The sequence below is a fragment of the Oncorhynchus tshawytscha genome, linkage group LG21 (genome assembly GCF_018296145.1).
Source record: "Oncorhynchus tshawytscha isolate Ot180627B linkage group LG21, Otsh_v2.0, whole genome shotgun sequence".
Lineage (NCBI taxonomy): Eukaryota > Metazoa > Chordata > Actinopteri > Salmoniformes > Salmonidae > Oncorhynchus > Oncorhynchus tshawytscha.
This window is the reverse complement of record NC_056449.1, coordinates 23758451-23784509: the sequence shown is the minus strand read 5'-3', so window position 1 is coordinate 23784509 and position 26059 is coordinate 23758451. Positions and strand designations below refer to the sequence as shown.

Below are 26059 nucleotides of genomic sequence, written 5' to 3'. Positions count from 1 at the left end.
TGTTGGCATCAGATTAGCCTTTCTTAGCCTTTTAACGTTTAGCAGGGGCTCTTATGAAACTAAGTTGTGAAGTATAATACACACCATTGGGAGCACTGCATTGAGCTGAAACCAGCCATATGTCAGACTAATATGTTGGTTTTAATCAACAAACTTTTTTTTTGTGGAAGTGGAACTGACAGCGTTTTAAATAGTTTTTTTCATATCGGCAAAGTATCATAATATCAAATCCCCAGTTAATGGTACAAAACATAATTCATAAGATGTTTTAAAAATAGGTTCATTCCATGATGTACACTAGGGCATTGTTGGCAGAATAGATGGATGCTGTTCAATGCATGATGAATATAATTTACCAATACATTTTGGTAGTCCAACAAATATTGCTATCAGGTTGTAAATCACAGCTGGTCTGGTAAATTGTTTGCTACCTCCAGCCATTCAGGATGCACTGATTGTTTCAATGACTCAATATTTTTTACAAAAATGGACGAATGTAGCGAAGGCTGAGAATGTCAATACAATCAAAGTTGCAAGGGAAACGATCACAAGTCAGTCATACGTGGCTAATAGGCTAGCTTATCTACATTGAACAAAACTATAAATGCAACATGTAAAGTGTTGGTTTCATGAGCTGAAATAAAATGTTCCATACACACACAGCTTGTTTCTCAAATGTTGTCCAAAAAGTTGGTTTTCGTCCCTGTTAGTAAGCATGTGTCCTTTGCCAAAATAATCCATCCATGTGACAGGTGTGGCAAATCAAGTAACTGATTAAACAGAATTATCATTACACAGGTGCACCTTGTGCTAGGGACAATAAAAGGTCACATTTTAGAGAATTTGCCAGCATGTCCAACTGGTCTCACAACCGTATGGTGTGTGTGTGTGTGCTAATGGTTTGCTGATGTCAATGTTGTGAACAGAGTGCCTAAGGCATAAGTTACAGACGACAAACACAATAGCATTTTCTCAATGGCAATTTTAATGCACAGAGCTACCGTGATGAGATCCTTAGGCCCATTGTCGTGCCATTCATCCACCGCCATCAACTCTTATTTCAGCATGATGATGCACGGCCCAATATTTAAAGATCTGTACACAATTTATGGAAGCTGAAAATGTCCCAGTTCTTCCAGGGCCTGCATACTCACCAGAAGTGTCACCCATTGAGCTTGTTAGGGATGCTCTAGATCAGGCCTGGACAAAGGCTGGCCCATATACGGCCCGCAACCTGATTCAATACGGCCCGCGGAATCATGCTCAGATCACATAAAGAATTTGCGATTAGTGAAGTTTTGAGAAATGTTTTTGTTATTCAAATGAACAGCCCAACAAACACTTGCCTTTGTGTAATTATTTAACTCCCACTGCTTGAGTGACATTTAGTTTGAAGGCACGTGTAAATATCAACTTCACAAGGACAGACAGTGACTGACAGGCTGACACGCATGTCACAGTTACAAATAGTAGCTAGCTAGAAATTGCTCAAAAATGAGTGGACAATGAATGTAGGGTGTTCCAGCAAGAGTGGACATCGAAATATTTCTTTGAGGTATCAGGGAAAGCTGTGTGCAAAGCGAGCATCGCTGTCTTGAAAGACTACAACTTGTCCCGACACTTCCATCCGAAGCATACAGAGAAATATAGGAATGTCTTCTGAGCAGAGGGCAAGTGCATCGATAGAGTTGCTTTCTCAGTTGCAAAAGCAGCAAGGACTTTTCACAAAACTGCATTCTGCAAACAACGGAATTGCGTGAACTAGCTATGTGATGTCCCACACAATTGCTAAACATAGCAAGCCATTCGCTAAGGGCGAATTCATTTAAAGAATGTTTAATTGACTCTGCAGCAATACTTTTCCTCGACAAGAAAGAGCTGTTTGAAAATATTTCCCTGTCAAAACGAACAGTGACACAGCATGTTGAGGACATCACAGAGAATATGGAACAGTTGAAAGACATTTCTCCTTGGCCCTGGATGAGAGCAGTGATGCACGTGACACGGTACAGTTGTTGATATTCTTACGAGGCATAACCCCAGACTTTGAAATTACAGAGGAGCTTGCTTCAGTACAATCAATGAAGCGCATAACCACAGGGAAATATGTATTGGAGGTTAATAAGTGTGTGTCAAATCTGGGACGGAATTTTGAAATGTTATCCAGTGTGACCACTGATGGGTGCCCAAACGTTGGCCTTTTTGAAAAGGATACAAGATCAAGTAGCTGAGCTGAACCCAGATCAGAAAATAATTTTCCTGAATTGCATTATTCATCAGGAGGTGCTCTGTAAATGTGTTCTGAAAATGAGCCATGTTGTGGATAGTCACTAAAGTGGTACATTTCATAAGAGCATATCTTTAAACCACAGGCACTTTGTCTCACTGTTGGATGAGACAGTTGGGTCTTGCAGAACTCCCCTACCACACAAACGTGAGATGGCTGAGTTTGGGGAAGATACTTAAAAGAGTATGTATGTGAACAGACATTTTCAGTGATGAAATATAATTCAAGGCACAGATCATCTCTTACTGACTCTCACTTCTCAGCAATCCTGCGCATAGCAACATCAGAAACTATACCTGACTTCACTGCTCTAGTCAATGTCCATCAGAGACTTCACTCCTTACACTAATTTAGTAGTTTAAATGTAATGTTGAGCTCTCTCTGTTGTGTTTTTGTGCATACCCATTAACAAGAGTTCTGTCCGTGGTGCTGAATGCACATTATATTTTTTCCCTCCGTGTAGTGTATTGCATGTTGAATAATGAAAATACCAACCAAAAGGAGAACATGGATATGGTTTATTTCTGTGCATGTAAAATAAGTAGCATATCTGAATGTGATTTACAGTAGATATACATTTCAACACAGTCATACACTTGATGTATAATCCTGTCATTTCATTCTGGCCCACAATGGCAAAAATATATTCTAATGTGGCCCTCTAAGGAAAAGAATTGCCCAGGCCTGCTCTAGATCGATGTGTATGACCGCGTGTTCCTGCTGATATCCAGCAACTTCCCAGGGCCGTTGAAGATGAATGGGACAACATTACACAGGCCACAATCAACAGCCTGATCAACTTTATGCAAAGATGCTAAGATGCTGCGCTGCATGAGACAAATGGTTGTCACACCAGGTACTGACAGTTTTTCTGATCCAAACCCCTACCTTTTTGTTTTAAAAGTATCTGTGACCAGCAGATGCATATCTGTATTCCCAGTCATATGAAATCCATAGATTAGGACCTAATTAATGTATTTTAATTGACTGATTTCCTTATATGAACTGTAACTCAATAAAAAGTAAATTTGTTGCATGTTGCCTGTATTTTTGTTCAGCATATTTATGTAGCTTTTTTATTAAGCAAGATGAAAATGCTGAGCCTAACGTTAGCTAGCTAGCTGCGGGGAGGATGTCATGTCATTTGATGAGTGGGTGAGTGGACAACTCCCCAATATCGTTTTTCGGTTCTACTGCTGGAGATGCAGGTGTCATTTGGTTAGCTTGCAAGAAATGTGAATCACTTTGCTAGGTAGCTATACTGAACTTGAACGACTTATCCACAGTTATCTTTAGGGCTGTTCCAGACGAAAACAAATGTTCGCCGACAGTTGTCTGTTCTTTCAACCAATGGCTTGTTAGACATTTTTTTACGTGTATTTTTCCATATATAGACACCCTATGTGTTTTAATAAAATCAACTCTATGCATTGAGCTTGTCTGATACGTTAAGCTTACTGTTTGATGAAATAAGACACAAATGACTCACATGGGAGCCAGAGATCTAGATAACCAGAAGAAAAAAAACTTAACCTGACCCAACCATTCTCCTCTCTCTCCTGCTGGCTTTTGCAGATTCTGGCATTACTCTCCTGAAGTTGCCGGTAATTCTTGGAACAGTTTAATTTAATTATATTAACGTCAATATCAAATCATTGTCATGAGGTTAATAAAAATGATATCTAAATGAAAATTATAACCTAAAAGCAACTTGTATTGAACTTCCGGCGCCGACAGAGATGGCCGCCTCGCTTCGCGTTCCTAGGAAACTATGCAGTTTTTTGTTTTTTTACGTGTTATTTCTTACACTAGTACCCCAGGTCATCTTAGGTTTCTTTACATACAGCCGAGAAGAACTACTGAATATAAGATCAGCGTCAACTCACCATCAGTGCGACCAAGAATATGTTTTTCGCGACGCGGATCCTGTGTTCTGCCTTACAACCAGTGTAACCGAGTGGATTACATGCAGCGACCAAAAAAAAAAAAACGACTCAGAAAAAGAGGGAAACGAAGCGGTCTTCTGGTCAGACTCCGGAGACGGGCACATCGTGCACCACTCCCTAGCATTCTTCTTGCCAATGTCCAGTCTCTTGACAACAAGGTTGATGAAATCCGAGCAAGGGTAGCATTCCAGAGGGACATCAGAGACTGTAACGTTCTTTGCTTCACGGAAACATGGCTCACTGGAGAGACGCAATCCGAAGCGGTGCAGCCAGCGGGTTTCTCCACGCATCGCGCCGACAGAAACAAACATCTTTCTGGTAAGAAGACGGGCGGGGGCGTATGTCTTATGGCCAACGTGACATGGTGTGATGAAAGAAACATACAGGAACTCAAATCCTTCTGTTCACCTGATTTAGAATTCCTCACAATCAAATGTAGACCGCATTATCTACCAAGAGAATTCTCTTCGATTATAATCACAGCCGTATATATCCCCCCAAGCAGACACATCGATGGCTCTGAACGAACTTTATTTAACTCTCTGCAAACTGGAAACGATTTATCCGGAGGCTGCATTCATTGTAGCTGGGGATTTTAACAAGGCTAATCTGAAAACAAGACTCCCTAAATTTTATCAGCATATCGATTGCGCAACCAGGGGTGGAAAGACCCTGGATCATTGTTACTCTAACTTCCGCGACGCATATAAGGCCCTGCCCCGCCCCCTTTCGGAAAAGCTGACCACGACTCCATTTTGTTGATCCCTGCCTACAGACAGAAACTAAAACAAGAAGCTCCCACGCTGAGGTCTGTCCAACGCTGGTCCGACCAAGCTGACTCCACACTCCAAGACTGCTTCCATCACGTGGACTGGGAGATGTTTCGTATTGCGTCAGACAACAACATTGACGAATACGCTGATACGGTGTGCGAGTTCATTAGAACGTGCGTTGAAGATGTCGTTCCCATAGCAACGATTAAAACATTCCCTAACCAGAAACCGTGGATTGATGGCAGCATTCGTGTGAAACTGAAGGCACGAACCACTGCTTTTAATCAGGGCAAGGTGTCTGGTAACATGACTGAATACAAACAGTGCAGCTATTCCCTCCGCAAGGCTATCAAACAAGCTAAGCGCCAGTACAGAGACAAAGTAGAATCTCAATTCAACGGCTCAGACACAAGAGGTATGTGGCAGGGTCTACAGTCAATCACGGACTACAGGAAGAAACCCAGCCCAGTCACGGACCAGGATGTCTTGCTCCCAGGCAGACTAAATAACTTTTTGCCCGCTTTGAGGACAATACAGTGCCACTGACACGGCCTGCAACGGAAACATGCGGTCTCTCCTTCACTGCAGCCGAGGTGAGTAAGACATTTAAACGTGTTAACCCTCGCAAGGCTGCAGGCCCAGATGGCATCCCCAGCCGCGCCCTCAGAGCATGCGCAGACCAGCTGGCCGGTGTGTTTACGGACATATTCAATCAATCCCTATACCAGTCTGCTGTTCCCACATGCTTCAAGAGGGCCACCATTGTTCCTGTTCCCAAGAAAGCTAAGGTAACTGAGCTAAACGACTACCGCCCGTAGCACTCACATCCGTCATCATGAAGTGCTTTGAGAGACTAGTCAAGGACCATATCACCTCCACCCTACCTGACACCCTTGACCCACTCCAATTTGCTTACCGCCCAAATAGGTCCACAGACGATGCAATCTCAACCACACTGCACACTAACCCATCTGGACAAGAGGAATACCTATGTGAGAATGCTGTTCATCGACTACAGCTCGGCATTCAACACCATAGTACCCTCCAAGCTCGTCATCAAGCTCGAGACCCTGGGTCTCGACCCCGCCCTGTGCAACTGGGTACTGGAGACCCTGGGAGGGTAGGCAACAACATCTCCTCCCCGCTGATCCTCAACACTGGGGCCCCACAAGGGTGCGTTCTGAGCCCTCTCCTGTACTCCCTGTTCACCCACGACTGCGTGGCCATGCACGCCTCCAACTCAATCATCAAGTTTGCGGACGACACAACAGTGGTAGGCTTGATCACCAACAACGACGAGACGGCCTACAGGGAGGAGGTGAGGGCCCTCGGAGTGTGGTGTCAGGAAAATAACCTCACACTCAACGTCAACAAAACTAAGGAGATGATTGTGGACTTCAGGAAACAGCAGAGGGAACACCCCCATCCACATCGATGGAACAGTAGTGGAGAGGGTAGCAAGTTTTAAGTTCCTCGGCATACACATCACAGACAAACTGAATTGGTCCACTCACACAGACAGCATCGTGAGGAAGGCGCAGCAGCGCCTCTTCAACCTCAGGAGGCTGAAGAAATTCGGCTTGTCACCAAAAGCACTCACAAACTTCTACAGATGCACAATCGAGAGCATCCTGGCGGGCTGTATCACCGCCTGGTATGGCAACTGCACCGCCCTCAACCGTAAGGCTCTCCAGAGGGTAGTGAGGTCTGCACAACGCATCACCGGGGGCAAACTACCTGCCCTCCAGGACACCTACACCACCCGATGCTACAGGAAGGCCATAAAGATCATCAAGGACATCAACCACCCGAGCCACTGCCTGTTCACCCCGCTGCCATCCAGAAGGCGAGGTCAGTACAGGTGCATCAAAGCTGGGACCGAGAGACTGAAAAACAGCTTCTATCTCAAGGCCATCAGACTGTTAAACAGCCACCACTAACATTGAGTGGCTACTGCCAACACACTGTCAATGACACTGACTCTACTCCAGCCACTTTAATCATGGGAATTGATGGGAAATGATGTAAATATATCACTAGCCACTTTAAACAATGCTACCTTATATAATGTTACTTACCCTACATTGTTCATCTCATATGCATACGTTGATACTGTACTCTATATCATCGACTGCATCCTTATGTAATACATGTATCACTAGCCACTTTAACTATGCCACTTGGTTTACATACTTATCTCATATGTATATACTGTACTCGATATCATCTACTGTATCTTGCCTATGCTGCTCTGTACCATCACTCATTCATATATCCTTATGTACATATTCTTTATCCCCTTACACTGTGTATGACAGTAGTTTTTTTGGAATTGTTAGTTAGATTACTTGCTCGTTATTACTGCATTGTCGGAACTAGAAGCACAAGCATTTCGCTACACTCGCATTAACATCTGCTAACCATGTGTATGTGACAAATAAAATTTGATTTGATTTATTGCTATTGCCTGCTACAGTGGGGCAAAAAAGTATTTAGTCAGCCAACAATTGTGCAAGTTCTCCCACTTAAAAAGATGAGGCCTGTAATTTTCATCATAGGTACACTTCAACTATGACAGACAAAATGAGGTAAAAAAATCAAGAAAATCACATTGTAGGATTTTTTAATGAGTTTTATGAATTTATTTGCAAATTATGGTGGAAAATAAGTATTTGGTCACCTACAAACAGGCAAGACCTGTAACTTCTTCTTTAACCTTTTTTTGGCTGCATCCCTTTTGTTCTCAATTTCCGCCTGAAGACATACCCAAATCTAACTGCCTGTAGCTCAGAACCAGAGGCAAGGATATGCATATTCTTGGTATCATTTGAATGGAAACATTCTGAAGTTTGTGGAAATGTTAATTGAATGTAGGAGAATATAACACAGTAGATCTGGTGGAAGAAAAGAGAAAGAAAGAGCATACGTTTTCTGTTTTTTTTATTGTTGTCGTTACATCTTTCACATGTACTAGAATAGGATGCTGGAGATCATTTTGATGGATAACACAAGAGGGCAACTGTAGGTGTGCAATGTTTCAGACTGATAACTTCAGGTATGGGTGAGCTACATGACATTTAGCATGAAGTCACCCAGGTGTCCCACACAAGTTGCCCAAATGTACCCAAGTGGCCGAATTGGTGAAATGACCTATAACTATATACAGCAGTGCAAATAACTATATACAACATAGCAAAAAGTAGTTCTAACACACACACACACACACACACACACAAAAAAATGTTTTAAAAAATATTAGAAAATAAATCTTTTTAAAAAACAGTTGCCTGTGCCATGTCCCATAGCAGTCTCTTTCTGATGTAAAGCAGAGGCAAACTGAACAAGTGGTGCATTTCATGCGACACAGAACACAACGATGCCTCCATGCTGTGCCCTTTTGGCCCTGAGGCACAGTCATGCCTGCAGTAATGAACTGTGGCATATGAACACCACTGGGGGCACAGGTAGAGCGGGCACCGGGGGCTCCCAGTCGGAGTCGCTATCACTGTGAAAGAAAACATTTAAAAAATATTTGTATTGTATGAGCCTTTTATCATCACATAAAATAAACATATGTATTCATTGTATAGAGCAGAGGGAACAGTCACTAAGGTGTTCCATTCAACTCCGGCCATTGTTGTATGTATATATGAACGCTCTGAGAGCAAAACGCTCTGAATTTACAAACTGACAATCTGACGGCACATTTACTGTCACCAATGCTCTGGATAACAACAGCCCAACCAGGTCTGCTAGGGCGAGTAATGTTCAGTGAGCTGTGCTCTCATTTATGTCTGGAATTAGCTAGCAAGTTAGCTTGGGTGGATGACTGCTGCTGTTAGTACAGAATGCTCGGATCAGCCGTTAGAGATGGGTGGGGTTAAAGCTTAAGAGTGTGAACTATGCTGAATGTTTGTATACTAAGAAGGGCTCACCAGTAGTAGTAGTACCAAAACATTCAAATGCCATTTTCTCAAAAGTGAGTTTACAAGTTTTGCAACTTTCAAAGCAGAAATACTTTCCCATTGTTCCACAACTGTAGTGTATGAAATATTATTTTCTAGCTCTGAGTCTCTACTTTAATCCAATGTAAAAAAAAATAAACAATGAAATTTTGAATTTTGATACAGAATAACGATTTTGAGCCGGGTCGGTCACGTAAATCATTCTATGTGAGTATAAACATGTGAAAATGACCATATCTGAGTGTGAGAAAATGTATGAAAAGGCATCATTCTTCCTGGCGGTTTACATGAACTGATTTTTACACGATTTCATGTTGCTAAAACGCTGTAAGTTCACTTTAAACAGCCTAGTACTCAATTAGGGGATCTAGGCTTTTTCACAGCTCAAGAATGCGATGCCAGGGAGTGTAGGCTAGTCATGTCTCATTTTAAAATAAAATGCAATGAGGGCAGAAGTAGGCTGGTCGTGACTCCTCAAATTAACTTAGTATTTAAGCATTGGAGAATAGAATGAAGTCTGTAGCTGACACATCCATGTTTGTGTATTTGCTTAGTATAAGTCCCTAATGTCATGATGTGGCCCTTTCTGGGTATAGATAGTGGCCTCCTTCTCACTCTCTCCTACACCCAGGTTCTGTTATCTCAGGTTGTAAATTCCTGGCGGAGACTCTCTCCCCCTGGCCATGCAGAAAGAGAGACATGGAGAGAACAAAGGATTTCACATGGCAAACTTCTAAATCCCCATAATGAGAATATGAAACAAAATCTACACTTGTGAGTAGGTGGGAATGGTCCGTGGAACATAAAGGATGGGTACGATAAGGGTGTTTCATTTGCTGACCTCAGAGAGGACAGGAAATACTCAACTATATCTCTGAATGTGTACATTTCTCAATTATGGGGTTTGCATATAATTATTGTGTAAAAGAAATGAGTAAAGATTAAATAATGTATTGTGATGTTAAACCTTTAATGCGAGAGAATTGCATTCCCTTTAAAGTTTGTCATTTGCCAGCACCCGTGAGCACAGACATGATCGGGCGTCATAGAACCGCCTTTTTTACTGTTACGAATAAAACCCGCTCCTGTGGAAATCCTCTTCAGACATCAAAAACCTCAGTGTAAGCTAAGGTTGCAATGGTTGTTCAATTCCTAACCATACTACGTGGAGCATTGGCTACACGGCGGGAAATGTTTAAACTGAGACTGTCGATCCCGACACTACCCAGTGGTGTCTGTGCTTGGTCTCAGTCCCTACCCAGTGGTGTCTGTGCTTGGTCTCGGGAGAAGCCAGTTAAAGGTGTACCTGCAGCATCTGATCTTCCTTAAAAAGGCACCCTGAAGGGACATTGTGTAAAAGGCATTTTATCTAGTCGTAATCCAATCTTCTGTGATTTCTGTAACACACACACACACACACACACACATTGCCACCTGAACCCTGCAGAATGGATGACCCTGAGACACAGATTTGCCTTCGACTCTGCCATCTGCTCTAAGAAAGCCTTGTTTGAAAATAAACCCTGCCTGGACCAACCTTGTCATACTTTTTTTTCTTTCTTCTGTGACCTTGTCCAAAAGTTCTTAGTGCCTTTCTTTGAGTCAACCTCAAATTTTCATCTAAATGGCCCCTTTTCAGCTTTGGTTCTATTCAGCACAGAGAAGTGCCATTAACAAAATCTATGCAAAGTACTGACTTTTGTGCCTTTTTTATACTACTTCACACATTGCAAATACTCTGACTGGAAGGTGATTCTATTAAACGGATGAAGCTATCTGGGAAGATCTGGTGCTGAAAAGACAATTTTGTACATGTAGGCAATGACTTTTGAAAATCTGTTTTTTGAATGCGTTTTCTTTTTTCCGTTCTTCCCTCAGGGTACGAAAAGACAGAGGACACGGCAACCTCCGCAAAGACTTCTTTAGCTGACCAAGAAGATGCACGACTGATATTCCTCAATCAGCCACAGTTCACCAAGTTCTGCAGCAATCACGTCAGGTAAGACGTCTGTTCATTGGTTGGCCTATCATCCTCTTTGCTTGCATAACGTTGAAAGACTAACTGTGGCGATACAATTTCCCACAGATTCCCTCCCTCTAGCAGAGATTGCATTGCATCTGTACTACCATTACTGTACCTCAATTCCAGCTTGCACAGTTTGCATTTCCTTCTCATTTAACTTCTCATAGTATTGCCATACAAGGCCACTTCTATAGCTTGCCTTTCTCTGCCATTTTTCCAAAGTTAACCACGATGACGTAGTGGTGGAGACTTGACTCCAAATAATTGATTCTTCGACTCCTTGAACGTCGACTCCTGATGTCAACTCCCATTTCTGAGTGTCAAGATTCGATTTAGCTAGGAATCGCCTCCTAAGAGTCAGTATTTTTGGAATGGAGGAGACTGATTATTTTCCGTACTTCCGAGAACACAATCACTCGCATCTTGCATAGCAAGCTAGTGAGGGATGGCAATCAAATGCTGTATCACACAATGGAAGGCTGTGTCTTGTCTCAACTTCAGTAAAGCAGGGAATATCATCAATGAATAGGCAAAGATATTCTACATGCAACAGACCAAAGGCTGAACACACACTTGCATCATTAGGGAGGAGGAGGAGGAGGAGGAAAATGTATTGGTAATCTGTATCTCTCAATGTCTTGTCTTCCATGCCTCGCAAATTCACCACAGTAGCCTAAAGTTAGCCTTTTCCTCACTGGTTAGATTTAAATGACACAGCTTTCGCCATGTGTTTACAACCTATCATCTAGTTAGGCTATAACACGGAAAATAATATGTTTTGTGATAACTGCACCCCCCACAACATGGATTTATGGATTTTTCATAACTTTAAGGATCCCAACTTAGTTTTAACATCTTAAATGTTCACACCCCGACTAGAGAACAACTAAGAGTTACTTACAGTATGTTACTCATCTCCTGCTAAATATAACATGACTCTGGCTGTTTCACACATTTCCTCACACAATTCTCCAGTGCTGACCGGAGAGGAGAACAATTCAAGTACGGCTGCATTTTATATGGTCAGATATTTGCTTGATATCATGGATGATAAAACGTCTATTCCGTTTGGTGCATGGAGCTCCATCTAGGGCCAATATTGTGTCATTTAATAAGTAGCCAGCTTGCATATAACCTGACGAGAAACCTGATTTGAATACTAAAACTATAAGGTCAGGAGAGACCAATTGTGTGGCATCGTCAAGTTGTCAGGGCTTATTTTTGTGTGTATTGGGTTTTGGACCTCAAAGGTAGCAAGAGGCCTTTGGGTCTCTGGGTTATTTTGTTCCACTGTATATCATTACCAGATGAAGTCACACTGCAGTGCTTCATGTCCTTTTCTCTTTTACTCTCTCTCCCTTTCCCCCTTCCCGCTTTGCCCTGACACCTGCTGGGAGGGAAGGAAGGGTGGGATGGGGGACTCCCAACAACAACAGTGTTGTCATTTGTCAAAGCAGAGGAATTGTTGCTGAGGAGGCAGCGAAGTTCAAGACATGTCGATGTATGTCGATGTGCATGATTTGAAATATTGGCTCGGGATGATCTATAGTGGGGGTGGAAGGATGACAGGCATGCAGCTTCTAAACCCTGATAGAAATGTACAGCTCCTACACGTGCCTGCCTGTTTTGGTGGGAGGCATAGGCAACATGACAAACGGACAAGGTGCAACTCTTCCAGTTTGAAAAGGTCATTGTCTATTTGACAAGTAGAAGAGAATTATGAATAGCTGATCATTCTGTGACATCTGAAGATATTCCATACCTTAGAGTACGCTGCATGTGCTTGCGTGAGGATCTCAACTATTTGGGTACTGGCAACAGTGACCCAGAGGTAAGCATTTTTTCCCCATATCAGCCCCCGGCATATCCGACCTTTTTAACCCCTTAACCCCACAGAGACACAACAGACCAGTGTCGTTCGTTGAGTCATGTTTCATCAGTAGTACTACTAGGCCGACATACACTATTCCAATGTAGGCTACATACACTATTCCAATGTAAGCTACTATACATTAGACTGACTCGAGCCCCCCCTACTCACTGCAGCCCTTTTACAACCACTAAGGGCTCTTGTTGTGGATTCGTCCAGAAACTCTACCTTGCTAGGGCTACACTCCAAATGTCACCTTATACTCTATATAGTGCACTAGATGGTTAAAAGTAGTGCACTATATAGGGAATAGGGCTCCATTTGGGACTCAACCTTAGTTAGCTCGCTGGCGTTTCCCTCCTCTTCCTTGTGGAGCCGTGTTGCATTGAAAGGTCAGGTCTGGGCTGGCCATCCTCTGTCAGGGAATATTAGCGTTAGCATTCCTGCTGCATGAGCGGCTGGAGATGTCTGCATCGCACACAGACACACCGATCCACCGCCACAGGAAACGCATGGAGCCTTAGCAGCATACAGCCAACCACTAGAATGAAACACAAAATCATGGACACAATGAAATGACAACGAGTCAATATTCAGCTTCTTAGCATAGATTAACCAAGCAAGTCATGCTGTGCCCAAAAATGTGCATTTTTGGACTCCTATTTTTATCCGCTGCTATCTTGGCTCTCCAATTCTTGTTCCGACTTGTGTCGATGTGATTTGGTTCCATCTGATCCTTGAACACTGTATGCTGCTGCCCATAAAAAGTCACCCAGAGAGACACTTTCAGGCTCTGGTCCCAGATCTGGTTTTGCGGTCTTGCCGACTCCTATGGTCATTATGTTTGGCATGGCAACGGTTATAGGTGTTGTCTATACCGCACAAACAGATCTGGGACCATAGAGGTATACTACGATGGAAGATAGATTTACTCAGGCTGTTGCTCATTTGCCTGCCGCTAACTCTTATCAGGCTTGTAACTGCTAGTCGATCGCCAAACTCATGAGACAATGCTGAAACATCAATCCATGAGCGAGTCAGTGGAACATTTGAAATGTTTTCCTGAAATCAAAATTCTTGCAAATTTAGTAGGCTGTGGTGTGAAATAGGCTTTTAGAAGTTTTTTTTGTTTTTGTGTCGTTAATGCCGCCTTTGCTTTGGTGTAGAAAAGCACAAACACCTTTTTCCCCCCACTCCTATCAATAAAATAATTTTGTCATTCAATAGTTTTACTCTACATAACTTTCAAATGCATCCCGTCATTGCTAAATGTGTGATGTGATAGGTGTTTAAAAAAACACATTATTTTTAACCCCCTTTTCTCCCCAATTGGTAGTTGTCCCATTGCTGCAATTCCCGTACGGACTCGGGAGAGGTGAAGGTCGAGAGCCATGCGTCCTCCAAAACACAACCATGACAAGCCGCACTGCTTCTTGACAGACTGCTCTCTTAACCCGGAAGCCAGCTGCACCAATGTGTCGGAGGAAACACTGTACAACTGGTGACCGTGTCAGCGTGCATGCGCCCGGCCCGCCACAGGAGTCGCTAAGGACATCTCAGCCGGCCAAACCCTCCCCTAACCCGGAAGACGTTGGGCCAATTGAGGCATCGCCTCATGGGTCTCCCGGGTGTGGCCGGCTGCGACACAGCCCGGGATCGAACCCATATCTGTAGTGACGCCTCAAGCACTGCAGTGCCTTAAGCAGCTCAGGAAATATTACTATTTTTAACACATTTGATTAATAAAATATTAAATCCGTCATCTTACCCAAATGAAGGGGATGATGACGGACTCTTTGCGAGAGGGAGGGAATCTGATTTCATTGGTCTTCATCTCGCGGCTCAGTCATTTCATTTAGGGTAAGTGGAGTTAGCCTGACCCGGAGTAGGTTGGTTCTGAAAGATTTGTTGCCATGGCTAAAAAGTGAGCCACTTTCTTATGACCGGTTATACCGAGTTTACCAAAGTTAGTTGAAGTCGGAAGTTTACATACAGCTTAGCCAAATACATTCAAACTCAGTGTTTCACAATTCCTGTCATTAAATCCTAGTAAAAATTCCCTGTTTTAGGTCCACTTTATTTTAAGAATGTGAAATGTCAGAATAATAGTAGAGTGATTTATTTCAGCTTGTATTTCTTTAATCACATTCCCAGTAGGTCAGAAGTTTACATACTCAATTAGTATTTGGTAGCATTGCCTTTAAATTGTTTAACTTGGGTCAAACGTTTCGGGTAGCCTTCCACAAGCTTCCCGCAATAAGTTGGGTAAATTTTGGGCCATTCCTCTTGACAGAGCTGGTGTAACTGACTCAGGTTTGTAGGCCTCCTTGCTCACACACACTTTTTCTGTTCTGCCCACAAATTTTCTACAGGATTGAGGTCAGGGCTTTGTGATGGCCACTCCAATACCTTGACTTTGTTGTCCTTAAGCCATTTTGACACAACTTTATAAGTATGCTTGGGGTCATTGGCCATTTGGAAGACACATTTGCGACCAAGCTTTAACTTTAGCTTGCTTCAATATATCCACATAATTATTCTGCCTCATGATGCCATCTATTTTGTGAAGTGCACCAGTCCCTCCTGCAGCAAAGCACCTTCACAACATGATACTCTCACCCCCGTGCTTCACGGTTGGGATGGTGTTCTTCGGCTTGCAAGCCTCCCCCTTCTTCCTCCAAACATAACGACGGTCATTATGGCCAAACAGTTCTATTATTGTTTCATCAGACATTTCTCAAAAAAGTACAATCTTTGTCCCCATGTGCAGTTGCAAACCTTAGTCTGGCTTTTTTATGGCGGTTTTGGAGCCGTGGCTTTTTCCTTGCTGAGCGGTCTTTCAGGTTATGTTGATATTGGACTCTTTTTACTGTGGATATAGATACTTTTGTATCGTTTCCTCCAGCACCGTCACAAGGTCATTTGCTGCTGTTCTGGGATTGATTTGCACTTTTCGCACCAAACTATGTTCATCTCTAGGCGACAGAATGCGTCTCCTTCCTGAGCGGTATGATGGCTGGGAGGTCCCATAGTGTTTATACTTGCGTACTATTGTTTGTACAGATGAACGTGGTACCTTCAGGCATTTGGAAATTGCTCCCAAGGATGAACCAGACTTGTGGAGGTCTACAATTTTTTTTCTGAGGTCTTGGCTGATTTCTTTTGATTTTCTCATGATGTCAAGCAAAGAGGCCCTGAGTTTGAAGGTAGGCCTTGAAATACATCCACAGGTTCACCTCCAATTGACTGAATTGATGTCAATTAGCCTATCGGAAGCTTTTCAAGCCATGACATAATTTTCTGGAATTTTCCTAGCTGTTTAAAGGCACAGTCAACTTAGTGTATGTAAACTTCTGACCCACTGGAATTGTGATACAGTGAATTATAAGTGAAATAATCTGTCTGTAAACAATTGTTGGAAAAATGACTTGTGTCCTGCATAAAGTAGATGTCCTAACCGACTTGTCAAAACTATAGTTTGTTAACAAGACATTTATGGAGTGGTTGAAAAAGGAGTTTTCATGTAATCTTCGACTGTACCTCTTCAAACCTGATTCGTAGTATAGGGCTCAGGGAATCACTTTCACACGTTCTATTTAAACTAAAAATATTTACTTGTGTATTTCTCCATACACTGCACCGCTCCACCACTATCACTACCAGCATCTCCATAATGATCTGTTGCGCCACTGCTGGTCTTGTCCCAAATGGAATCTTATCACACAGACACATGGGCCCTGGTCAAAAGGAGTGCATATAGTGATATCGGGAATAGGGTGCAATTTGGTACACAGCCTGCTGGTCATGTGAGTGATGGAAACTGTTTATTCAGCTGCACTACTTGTCAGACCAGATCTTGTGCTAATGTAATGTGACATGGGAGTCGGTGGTGGGATGTGCATGACTTCAACCAGGGCAAACCGGAGAGTCAGGCAGGGCAAGCTGCTGTTCATTGTGTGTTCTGTGAAAAGCTGACATGGTGGATCCATGCAGGGAATTTGGCACAAGGGGTTACGTGCGTACTCACATGAAAGGATACATGTACGCACACATTTATTTTTGTATTATTTTTTTTATTTCACCTTTATTTTACCAGGTAGGCTAGTTGAGAACAAGTTCTCATTTACAACTGCGACCTGGCCAAGATAAAGCATAGCAGTGTGAACAGACAACACTGAGTTACACAAGGGATAAACAAATGTACAGTCAACACAACAGAAAAATATAGTTACACATGGAGTAAACAATTAACAAGTCAATAACACAATAGAAAAAAGAGTCTATAGACATTGTGTGCAAAAGGCATGAGGAGGTAGGCGAATAATTACAATTTTGCAGATTAACACTGGAGTGATAAATTATCAGATGGTCATGTGCAGGTAGAGATACTGGTGTGCAAAAGAGCAGAAAAGTAAATAAATATAAACAGTATGGTGATGAGGTAGATTAGGTGGGCTATTTACAGATGGACTATGTACAGCTGCAGCGATCGGTTAGCTGCCCAGATAGCAGATGTTTGAAGTTGGTGAGGGAAATAAAAGTCTCCAACTTCAGCGATTTTTGCAATTCGTTCCAGTCACAGGCAGCAGAGAACTGGAACGAAAGGCGGCCAAATGCGTTGTTGGCTTTAGGGATGATCCGTGAGATACACCTGCTGGAGCGCGTGCTACGGGTGGGTGTTGCCATCGTGACCAGTGAACTGAGATAAGGCGGAGCTTTACCTAGCATGGACTTCTAGATGACCTGGAGCCAGTGGGTCTGGCGACGAATATGAAGCGACGGCCAGCCAACTAGAGCATACAGGTCGCAGTGGTGGGTGGTATAAGGTGCTTTAGTAACAAAACGGATGGCACTGTGATAAACTGCATCCAGTTTGCTGAGTAGAGTATTGGAAGCTATTTTGTAGATGACATCGCCGAAGTCGAGGATCGGTAGGATAGTCAGTTTTACTAGGGTAAGTTTGGCGGCGTGAGTGAAGGAGGCTTTGTTGCGGAATAGAAAGCTGACTCTAGATTTGATTTTAGATTGAAGATGTTTGATATTAGTCTGGAAGGAGAGTTTATAGTCTAGCCAGACACCTAGGTACTTATAGATGTCCACATATTCTAGGTCTGAACCATCCAGGGTGGTGATGCTAGTTGGGCGTGCGGGTGCAGGCAGCGAACGGTTGAAAAGCATGCATTTGGTTTTACTAGCGTTTAAGAGCAGTTGGAAGGAATGTTGTATGGCGTTGAAGCTCGTTTGGAGGTTAGATAGCACAGTGTCCAAGGGAGGGCCGGAAGTATACAGAATGTTGTCGTCTGCATAGAGTTGGATCAGGGAATCGCCCGCAGCAAGAGCAACATCATTGATATATACAGAGAAAAGAGTTGGGGGACACATGCTTAATTTAGAGTTATTAATGTACCCTTTAGTTCTGGGTTCTCCCGAGTAGTGCAGTGGTCCAAGCCACTGCAGTGCTTGAGTTGTCACTACAGACCTGCTGTGTCAGAGTTTGACCGGGGGGCTTTACTTGGCTCATTGTTCTTTATAAATCCTTGTGGCGGGCGGGCGCCTGCAGGCTGACTTCGGTCATCAGTTGAGCGGTGTTTCCCCGACACATTGGTACGGCTGGCTTCCAGGTTAAGCAGGCGGGTGTAATGGAGTGTGGTTTGGAGGGTGATGTTTCAAAGGACGCATGACTCGTCCTTAGAAAATTTGGTAGGCTACTAATGAACATCAACAGCATCCAAGCTTGGAGAAGCCTAATTACCGTGACTAAACGGTCACGTGGAATTTGACTCGTGACCGCCGGTGTGGTTGTAATATGGCCGCAACAGCCCTACACATGGAGAGACACACACACACACACTCACAAACAGATTTCATGCTCTTGTGTAAATTACCAGTTAAGGGAAACCTGTCTTTCTGCTTTTTCATTTCAAGGTTAAGTGCTTTTGTGCAATTGTGTTTGCACACATTTAACTTGACATGGTCAGATTTGAAGCTACAATGGTGACATCATCCTTTTATGCCAAGTCAGGTAATGTAATGTAATGTCGATCATCTTCTCTCGACTGTCCCCAAAATTGCTACAAATGTCTTCACGGCTGTTGGCCATTGAGCCATAGGGCTTTGGCCAAAAGTAGTGCGCTAAATAGGGAATAGGGTCCCATTTAATTATTTTATATTTTTTAACTCATTTTTTGAGTGGCGAGTTGAGATGAGGAGGAAGTGGTCTCAGTCCTGAGGCCACGGGTAGATAATGAATGGAGAGCTGGTGCAGTAATCTCCATTAAGAAGAGTGTTAATGGAGAGCTGGTGCAGTAATCTCCATTAAGAAGAGGAGTGTTAAAGGATCACTTTTTTGTCATTCGCCGTGGTTTTGCCCCAAAGAAATACGGAAGGAAAGAAAGAACGATAGGAGGAGAGATGGAAGATGGAAAGAAAAGGAAGTAGCTGAAGGAACAAAATATTAAATCGAGAGCAAAACACTGGTTGTTATTTTAACAGATAACACCATCCCCCGGGGGTTCAAATGAGGTAACGAGACCGGGTCATGGATTCTGTGGTGCAGAGGTGACCGCACTCCCTAAGCCACCTGGCCAACTCATCAACATAACACAAGCCACCTGGCCAACTCCTCAACGTAACACAAGCCACTCGGCCAACTCCTCAACGTAACACAAGCCACTCGGCCAACTCCTCAACGTAACACAAGCCACTCGGCCAACTCCTCAACGTAACACAAGCCACTCGGCCAACTCCTCAACGTAACACAAGCCACTCGGCCAACTCCTCAACGTAACACAAGCCACTCGGCCAACTCCTCAACGTAACACAAAGAACGAGGGAACTAAGCCTAGCCAATATTTTTTCCCACAGGTATGACTAGCCCGTTTTTTGTGTTTTTTTTTCCCCCCAGGTGCGAATTTCCACGGCACAACAATGCTGACAATGGACTTCTGTGAAGACAAAACATGGTCCTCGTGGCAAAACTGGGATGGTGCTAGGGGGTTCAAATTACGTAGACTAGGCCAGGTCCAGTAAAGAGCTTGGCCATGAAGCAGTGGAGAGTGTCCACCATTTTTGTCAGCTTTTGTTCACATTTTTGGCTGAGAGTCAGAAGGGGATGGAGAAAAATAGTTGCGTTTCATCCGCGTAGCATAGCAATGGTAGGAGAAACCATGTGAGTATATTACATTTCTGAGCGACTTGGTGAACAGAGAGAACAGGAGAGGGCCTAGATCTGAGCTCTGGTAGACACCAGTAGAGAGACCATGTGGTACAGACACAGATCCCCTTCATGTCATCTTGTTCAAACCACCATTTAAGTTTTACTTACTTACAAAAAAGGATTAGCAAGAAAAACTCAATGGAGGCTTGATCTGTGTTCTGATGAGGTTTTCCATTACATCGCTCTGCAAAGATGGTACGTTATGGTACCATGCCCTATTGTATAGCAATCTACTGCCATGTGTGCTGTGCTGTTGTCTGATAGCCGCCTCTCTCACAGACAGAGCCCCACTAGACGGATGTGACGGGGAGAAGATGAATGGAGCACTATCTCTTATCATTGACTGTTTGCCAGTCTCTCTCCACGCTCACTGGCATACTATCCCCGCCCAGTCTGTATGTATTACTGCGTGTGTCTCTGCTTGTTGTTGATTTATCACAGTCTGTCTGATTGTGTGCCTTGTCTATGGAGGAAGGCCTATTATGGATTGTGCTTACAGTATATCATCTGTGTGTGTATAAGCTTAACTGGCGTTGCATTATGCTACCTTATCTACACCAGTAGATAACATCATGTGTGAGAGAATGTACAGTATTAAATGAAGTGCCCTTTAATATAGCCTGGACCACATGGATTTTTTGTTTTTGCCAGTTTCTGGTGTCTTGTGGTGGAAAACTGAGCAAGTCGACCATAACCCTTCAACCCTGTTACCAGTAGATCGGCTAGAAATGTTTTAACAATGTCAGTTTCTTTGGTGAAGCTTGCCTTGCATTCAGTTGCCCCTCCCTGTTGCACACAACAAGCTTCCATTCCCCCTGTCACAAGGGGATTAATGACTTTTAAGATGAAGTCGTCAGCCCTGTTACTTTATAAACAACTTTTTGGGGGGAGTTTCTGTTAAAATGAAAATAAATAAATCATAAAATTCCATGTCAATTCGCAATGCAGAATAATAGTCCTATTACGTATGTATGACAGCTAGGGCCAATTAGTTATATCTACCGCGACCCTTTAAAGACAGAACACAGTTCAGTAACATGTCCATAATTGATTACTTTTTAGAAAAAAAAAGTGTAATGTAATTCTCTGCTTTTGCATGTAACGTTGCCTCCTTGACAACAACAAACGTTGCTGATTTGATGTCCTGCTATATTTTTTTAATGATAAGGTAGCTAAATGTCCGTTCATTCTACTAAATGTCTTGTTAAGTCGTAATGTATAACAAACTTTGACAGTTTGACAGTTCTGTTTACCTAGTGATGGAAGCGGCATTACTTTACAGACAAGTAAAATGCTGTTCATGTCTCCAGAGGTTTTCTGTCAGCTTAAAAAAAAAAAAGCCGTAGTGTAGCCTACCCTAACAGACAAACATGTCATAGCCTGGTGGCATGGTCTACATCACAGCGTTTATCTCCCCCCAAAGTGCTCTGGCTGGCTGGCCCTTAATGCGGCTGTAAATCAGGCTCTGTCTGGTCTGGGCCGGAGGTGCTCTGCCAGGCACCCCCTCTCTGCCATAGCTTACGTCTGCCAGGAGAGCTCCCCTTAGTTATGCTTTATGGTAATTTAGCTGACTGGCCTGCCATTCATCACTCACACAGTACATGTTCAACCACAGCTCAGAGCTCCGCCACCCCCTGCACTCAGGAGAAGCAGCTTCCAGGAATGGTGGATTGTGGAGGTGGAGATGAGGGTGAAATGTATCAACTCGAGGCTGGATGGGGTATCAGGAGATATACAGTACCAGTCAAAAGTTTGGACACCTACTCATTCAATGGTTTTTCTTTATTTGTACGATTTTGTACATTGTAGAATAATAGTGAAGACATCAAAACTATGAAATAACACATATGGAATCATGTAGTAAATAAATAAATGTAGTAACCAAAAAAGTGTTAAACAAATCAAAATATACTTTATATTTGAGATTCTTGAAAGTAGCAACCCTTTGCCTTGACGACAGCTTTGAACACTCTTGGCATTCTCTCAACAAGTTTTTTTTATTTTTATGAGGTAGTCACCTGGAATGCGTTTTGATTAACAGGTGTGCCTTGTTAATTTGTGGAATTTCTTTCCTTCTTAATGCTTTTGAGCCAATCAGGTAGGGGTGGTATTCAGAAGAGAGCCCTATTTGGTAAAAGACCAAGTCCCTATTATGACAAGAACAGCTCAAATAAGCAAAGAGAAATGACAGTCCATCATTACTTTAAGACATGGTCAGTCAGTGTGGAAAAATGTCAAGAACTTTTAAAGTTTCTTCAAGTGTAGTCGCAAACACCATCAAGTGCTATGATGAAACTGGTTCTCATGAGGACCACCATAGGAAAGGAAGACCCAGAGTTACCTCTGTTGCAGAGGATAAGTTCATTTGAAGTACTAGTCTCAGAAATTGCAGCCCAAATAATTGCTTCACTGAGTTCAAGTAACAGACACATCTCAACATCAACTGTTCAGAGGAGACTGCGTGAATCAGGCTTTCATGGTTAAATTACTGCAAAGGAACCACTACTAAAGGACAAATAAGAAGACTTGCTTGGGCCAAGAAACACGAGCAATGGACATTAGATCGGTGGAAATCAGTCCTTTGGTATGAGTCCAAATTTGAGATTTTTGGTTCCAATCGCTGTGTCTTTGTGAGATGCAGAGTAGGTGAATGGATGACCTCTGCAAATGTGGTTCCCACCGTGAAGCATGGAGGCTGTGGTGTGGTGGTGCTTTGCTAGTGACACTGTTAGTTATTTATAATTCAAGGCACACTTAACCAGCATGAATACCACAGCATTCTGAAGTGATACGCCATCCCCTCTGGTTTGCGCTTAGTGGGACTATCATTTGGTTTTCAACAGGACAATGATCCAACACACCTCCAGGCAGTGTAAGGGCAATTTGACCAAGAAGGAGAATGATGGAGTTCTGCATCAGGTGACTTGGACTCCACAATCACCCGACCTCAACCCAATTGAAATGGTTTGGGATGAGTTGGACCGCAGAGTGAAGGAAAAGCAGCCAACAAGTGCTCAGCATATATGGAAACTCTTTCAAGACTGTTGGAAAAGTATTCCAGGTGATGCTGATTGAAAATGCCAAGAGCGTATACAGCTGTAATCAAGGCAAAGGGTGGATACTTTGAAGAATCTAAAATATATTTTATATTTGTTTTTAACACTTTTTTTTTTTGGTTCATACATGATTCCTTATGTTATTTCATACTTTTGATGTCTTATCTATTATTCTACAATGTAGAAAAATAGTTAAACAAAGAGTAACCCTTGAATGAGTAGGTATGTCCAAGCTTTTGACTGGTACTGTATATTATGTTTATTGGTAGAAGATGTCTGTTAGTGGAAAGAAACTGATTCATGGAACTGAACTGTTTTCTCTTTCTCTCTGCCTTTCTGTGTTCTCTCTTACTCACTCACTCACTCACTCTCTCCCTCTCTCCCTCTCAATCTCCCTACATGTCCTTTTCTCTGCCCTACAGCACTGCAAAGTATAATGTCCTCACCTTCCTACCTCGGTTCCTCTACTCTCAGTTCAGAAGGGCTGCCAACTCCTTCTTCCTCTTCATTGCTCTCCTGCAGGTAAGACAGAGATTATTTGTATTGGTTGCTAGAGCTTTGCCATCTGTAGTAAAGGTTACATTAATATTTAAACACACTGAATACACACACTACTGAAAAATACATGTGGGAGCGTGAGTGTCCCTCTCTCTAAAGGAATTTAATGTTTTACTTCTTCAACACACATCATTCCACACATCAGATGCTTTAAAAATGCACCACAACTATATGTCAGTGGTTTACCAGACATGAGTTGTAGCAGAGGACAAACAAAGATTCCTAACACAGACCAGCACTCACATGGATAGCGTGGAAATATTCTCATTTGGATGGTGGCGCTGGGATTTGTGTGGCTAGATCAGGGTTGTGTTCATTAGGCACCAAACGGATGAAAATGGACCGGAACATGGAGGGACTACCTGGACTTGACCAATAAGAAATGCTTATTTTAGTTTTCTGTTGCAAAACTAATCAAAACATTTTCCTTTGCGTGCCCCAATGAACATGACTCTGTCGTATTAACTTTGATTTCTCCAGAATGTGGCATAATAGACCAGAGGAAATCCACAATCTACTAAAAGTTCAGAGTGATTACGCTTAACCTCAGAACCTTAGTGTGAATCTAAAAAGAAAAAACTCTTTCCTAGAAGTTCAAAGCTCCATGGAGCCGATTAGGACAATGGATTCAGGGCAAGACTTAAACCTCAATCTTTTATCACTCTGGATTCTGCTAACTAATGCAGCGGTAATGAGAGCTGACTAACACAGCGTTAATGAGAACGTTTGACACTAAATGTGACTGTTTCAGGAAACTAGGTGTATGTTCGGGTCATTACTTCACAGGAGAGCGGTTTGTATGTCAATGTTTTTTTGCAGAAATGCCTTCTTTGAACATGTGAACTTTCATGTGCCTTTAATAACTAACTTGTATGCCATCTGTAAATACTAATAAAATTGTTAAAGTACGAGCCTAGTCGGTTTAGCCACAGCAACCCTCCCGCTAGCCATGATTGGCTGAGATAATGAGTGGGCTGGACATTCCGAGAGATGAGTTTGGATTGGTCTGTCTATTTGTGCTGGTCAGTATGTATAGGGAATACTGTCTAACGCTGCTTTTAAAAAATTATATTGGGTAGTAAAACTTATCAAAACGACTCCACTATGCAAGTATCCATTTCAATGGAATGTCACTGCAACAACTGTTTCAGAGCACTCTCGTCTGAGTGCCAGAGCGCTGAATAACTGATGAATTTACGAACGCTCAACACCCGTTGAATATGGCCGGTGTCAGTAAACATTGGCAAAAAATTGTAATTACATTGTTGCCAGGAGCACAGTTAGTCACCAATGCTATGGATAACATGAAAACAGCCAAACCAGCTTTGCTAGGGTGAGTAAAATGGTCAGAGTTTGGGTGCGGGCTGAAGATTAAGATGATTCTTATGGCATTACACACGATCAGTGTGAACCAGAATGAGCTGTACAAAGAAAATGGAAACAACACAGGATGTCTTATTTAATGAAAGGGGTTGCAGTTTGCCGTAAGCGTTCATCCATGTATATAGGAAAGAGTCTAGCTACATTTTCAGATATTATAGATTTCTTATTTTGTGCAAGTTTTCATTGCAAGTTAAAGCTTACTGTTAGCCATCTAACGTCAGCTAGCTAGATGACTCGACTCGCTAGTTAACGTTACGTTTTTGATCTGTGTGTAGTAATATCTCAGAATTCCATTTCACATTGCTAGTTATAGCCTGATGTTAGCTAGCTAACATTGAACCTTTTTGGTTCACTTTAGCTAGCTATGACAATCGGTTTGTATTGGTAGTACTCTATGGATTGGGATTATGGTTCATTGTTTAGCTAGAAAAAAAAAGATCCCAAGTTAAAGCTTACTGTTAGCTAGCTAGCTGACGTTTGCGGCAGGCTGTGAGACAGCCTGGGATCGGACCCAGGTCTGTAGTGCCTTAGACCGCTGCACCACTCGGGAGGCCTGAAATTGTGTTTTTTACATTTGTTAAAAGTAGAGACGAATAACTAGGAAATGGTATAGCATACACTGCAGTTGAAGAACAATGGGGAAAGTAATTCTGCTTTGAAAGTTGATAAACTTGTAAACTCACGTTTGAGAAAATGACCCTGGAATATTTTGGTACACATACTGGAGAGCTCTGTCTACACCCATTCTGCATCGTTTACACCCTCTTAAGCCTTAGCCTCACCTATCTCTTTAAGGATTCAAATGTGAGGCCATTTGCTAAACAGAGTGATTGGTTTAGTAAACAACCTAAAAGTGGTGAAAGTAGTAGCCTACAATAAGGAAAAACTCCCGGTAAAAATACACTATCTAGTCCAAGAAGCAGTGCTGCTTGGCAGGGTCGTGTTTCAGAAGATGCATGGCTCTAAACGTTAGCCTCTCCCA

The 26059-nt window shown here is 42.7% G+C and overlaps 1 protein-coding gene across 10 annotated transcripts in view; it reads left to right on the top strand.

The window, feature by feature from the left end:
* Positions 1–26059, top strand: part of LOC112221113 (phospholipid-transporting ATPase IA) — a 200084-nt gene that overhangs the window by 48176 nt on the left and 125849 nt on the right. For 9 of the 10 annotated variants that reach the window (XM_042303225.1, XM_042303223.1, XM_042303222.1 and 6 more), the window contains exons 2-3: positions 10850–10970; positions 23559–23658. In XM_042303225.1, the coding sequence (XP_042159159.1) occupies positions 10850–10970; positions 23559–23658 (221 nt within the window). Of the gene's footprint in view, positions 1–10849; positions 10971–23558; positions 23659–26059 lie in introns of those variants that run through there. The other variant, XM_042303230.1, reaches the window with a different exon arrangement.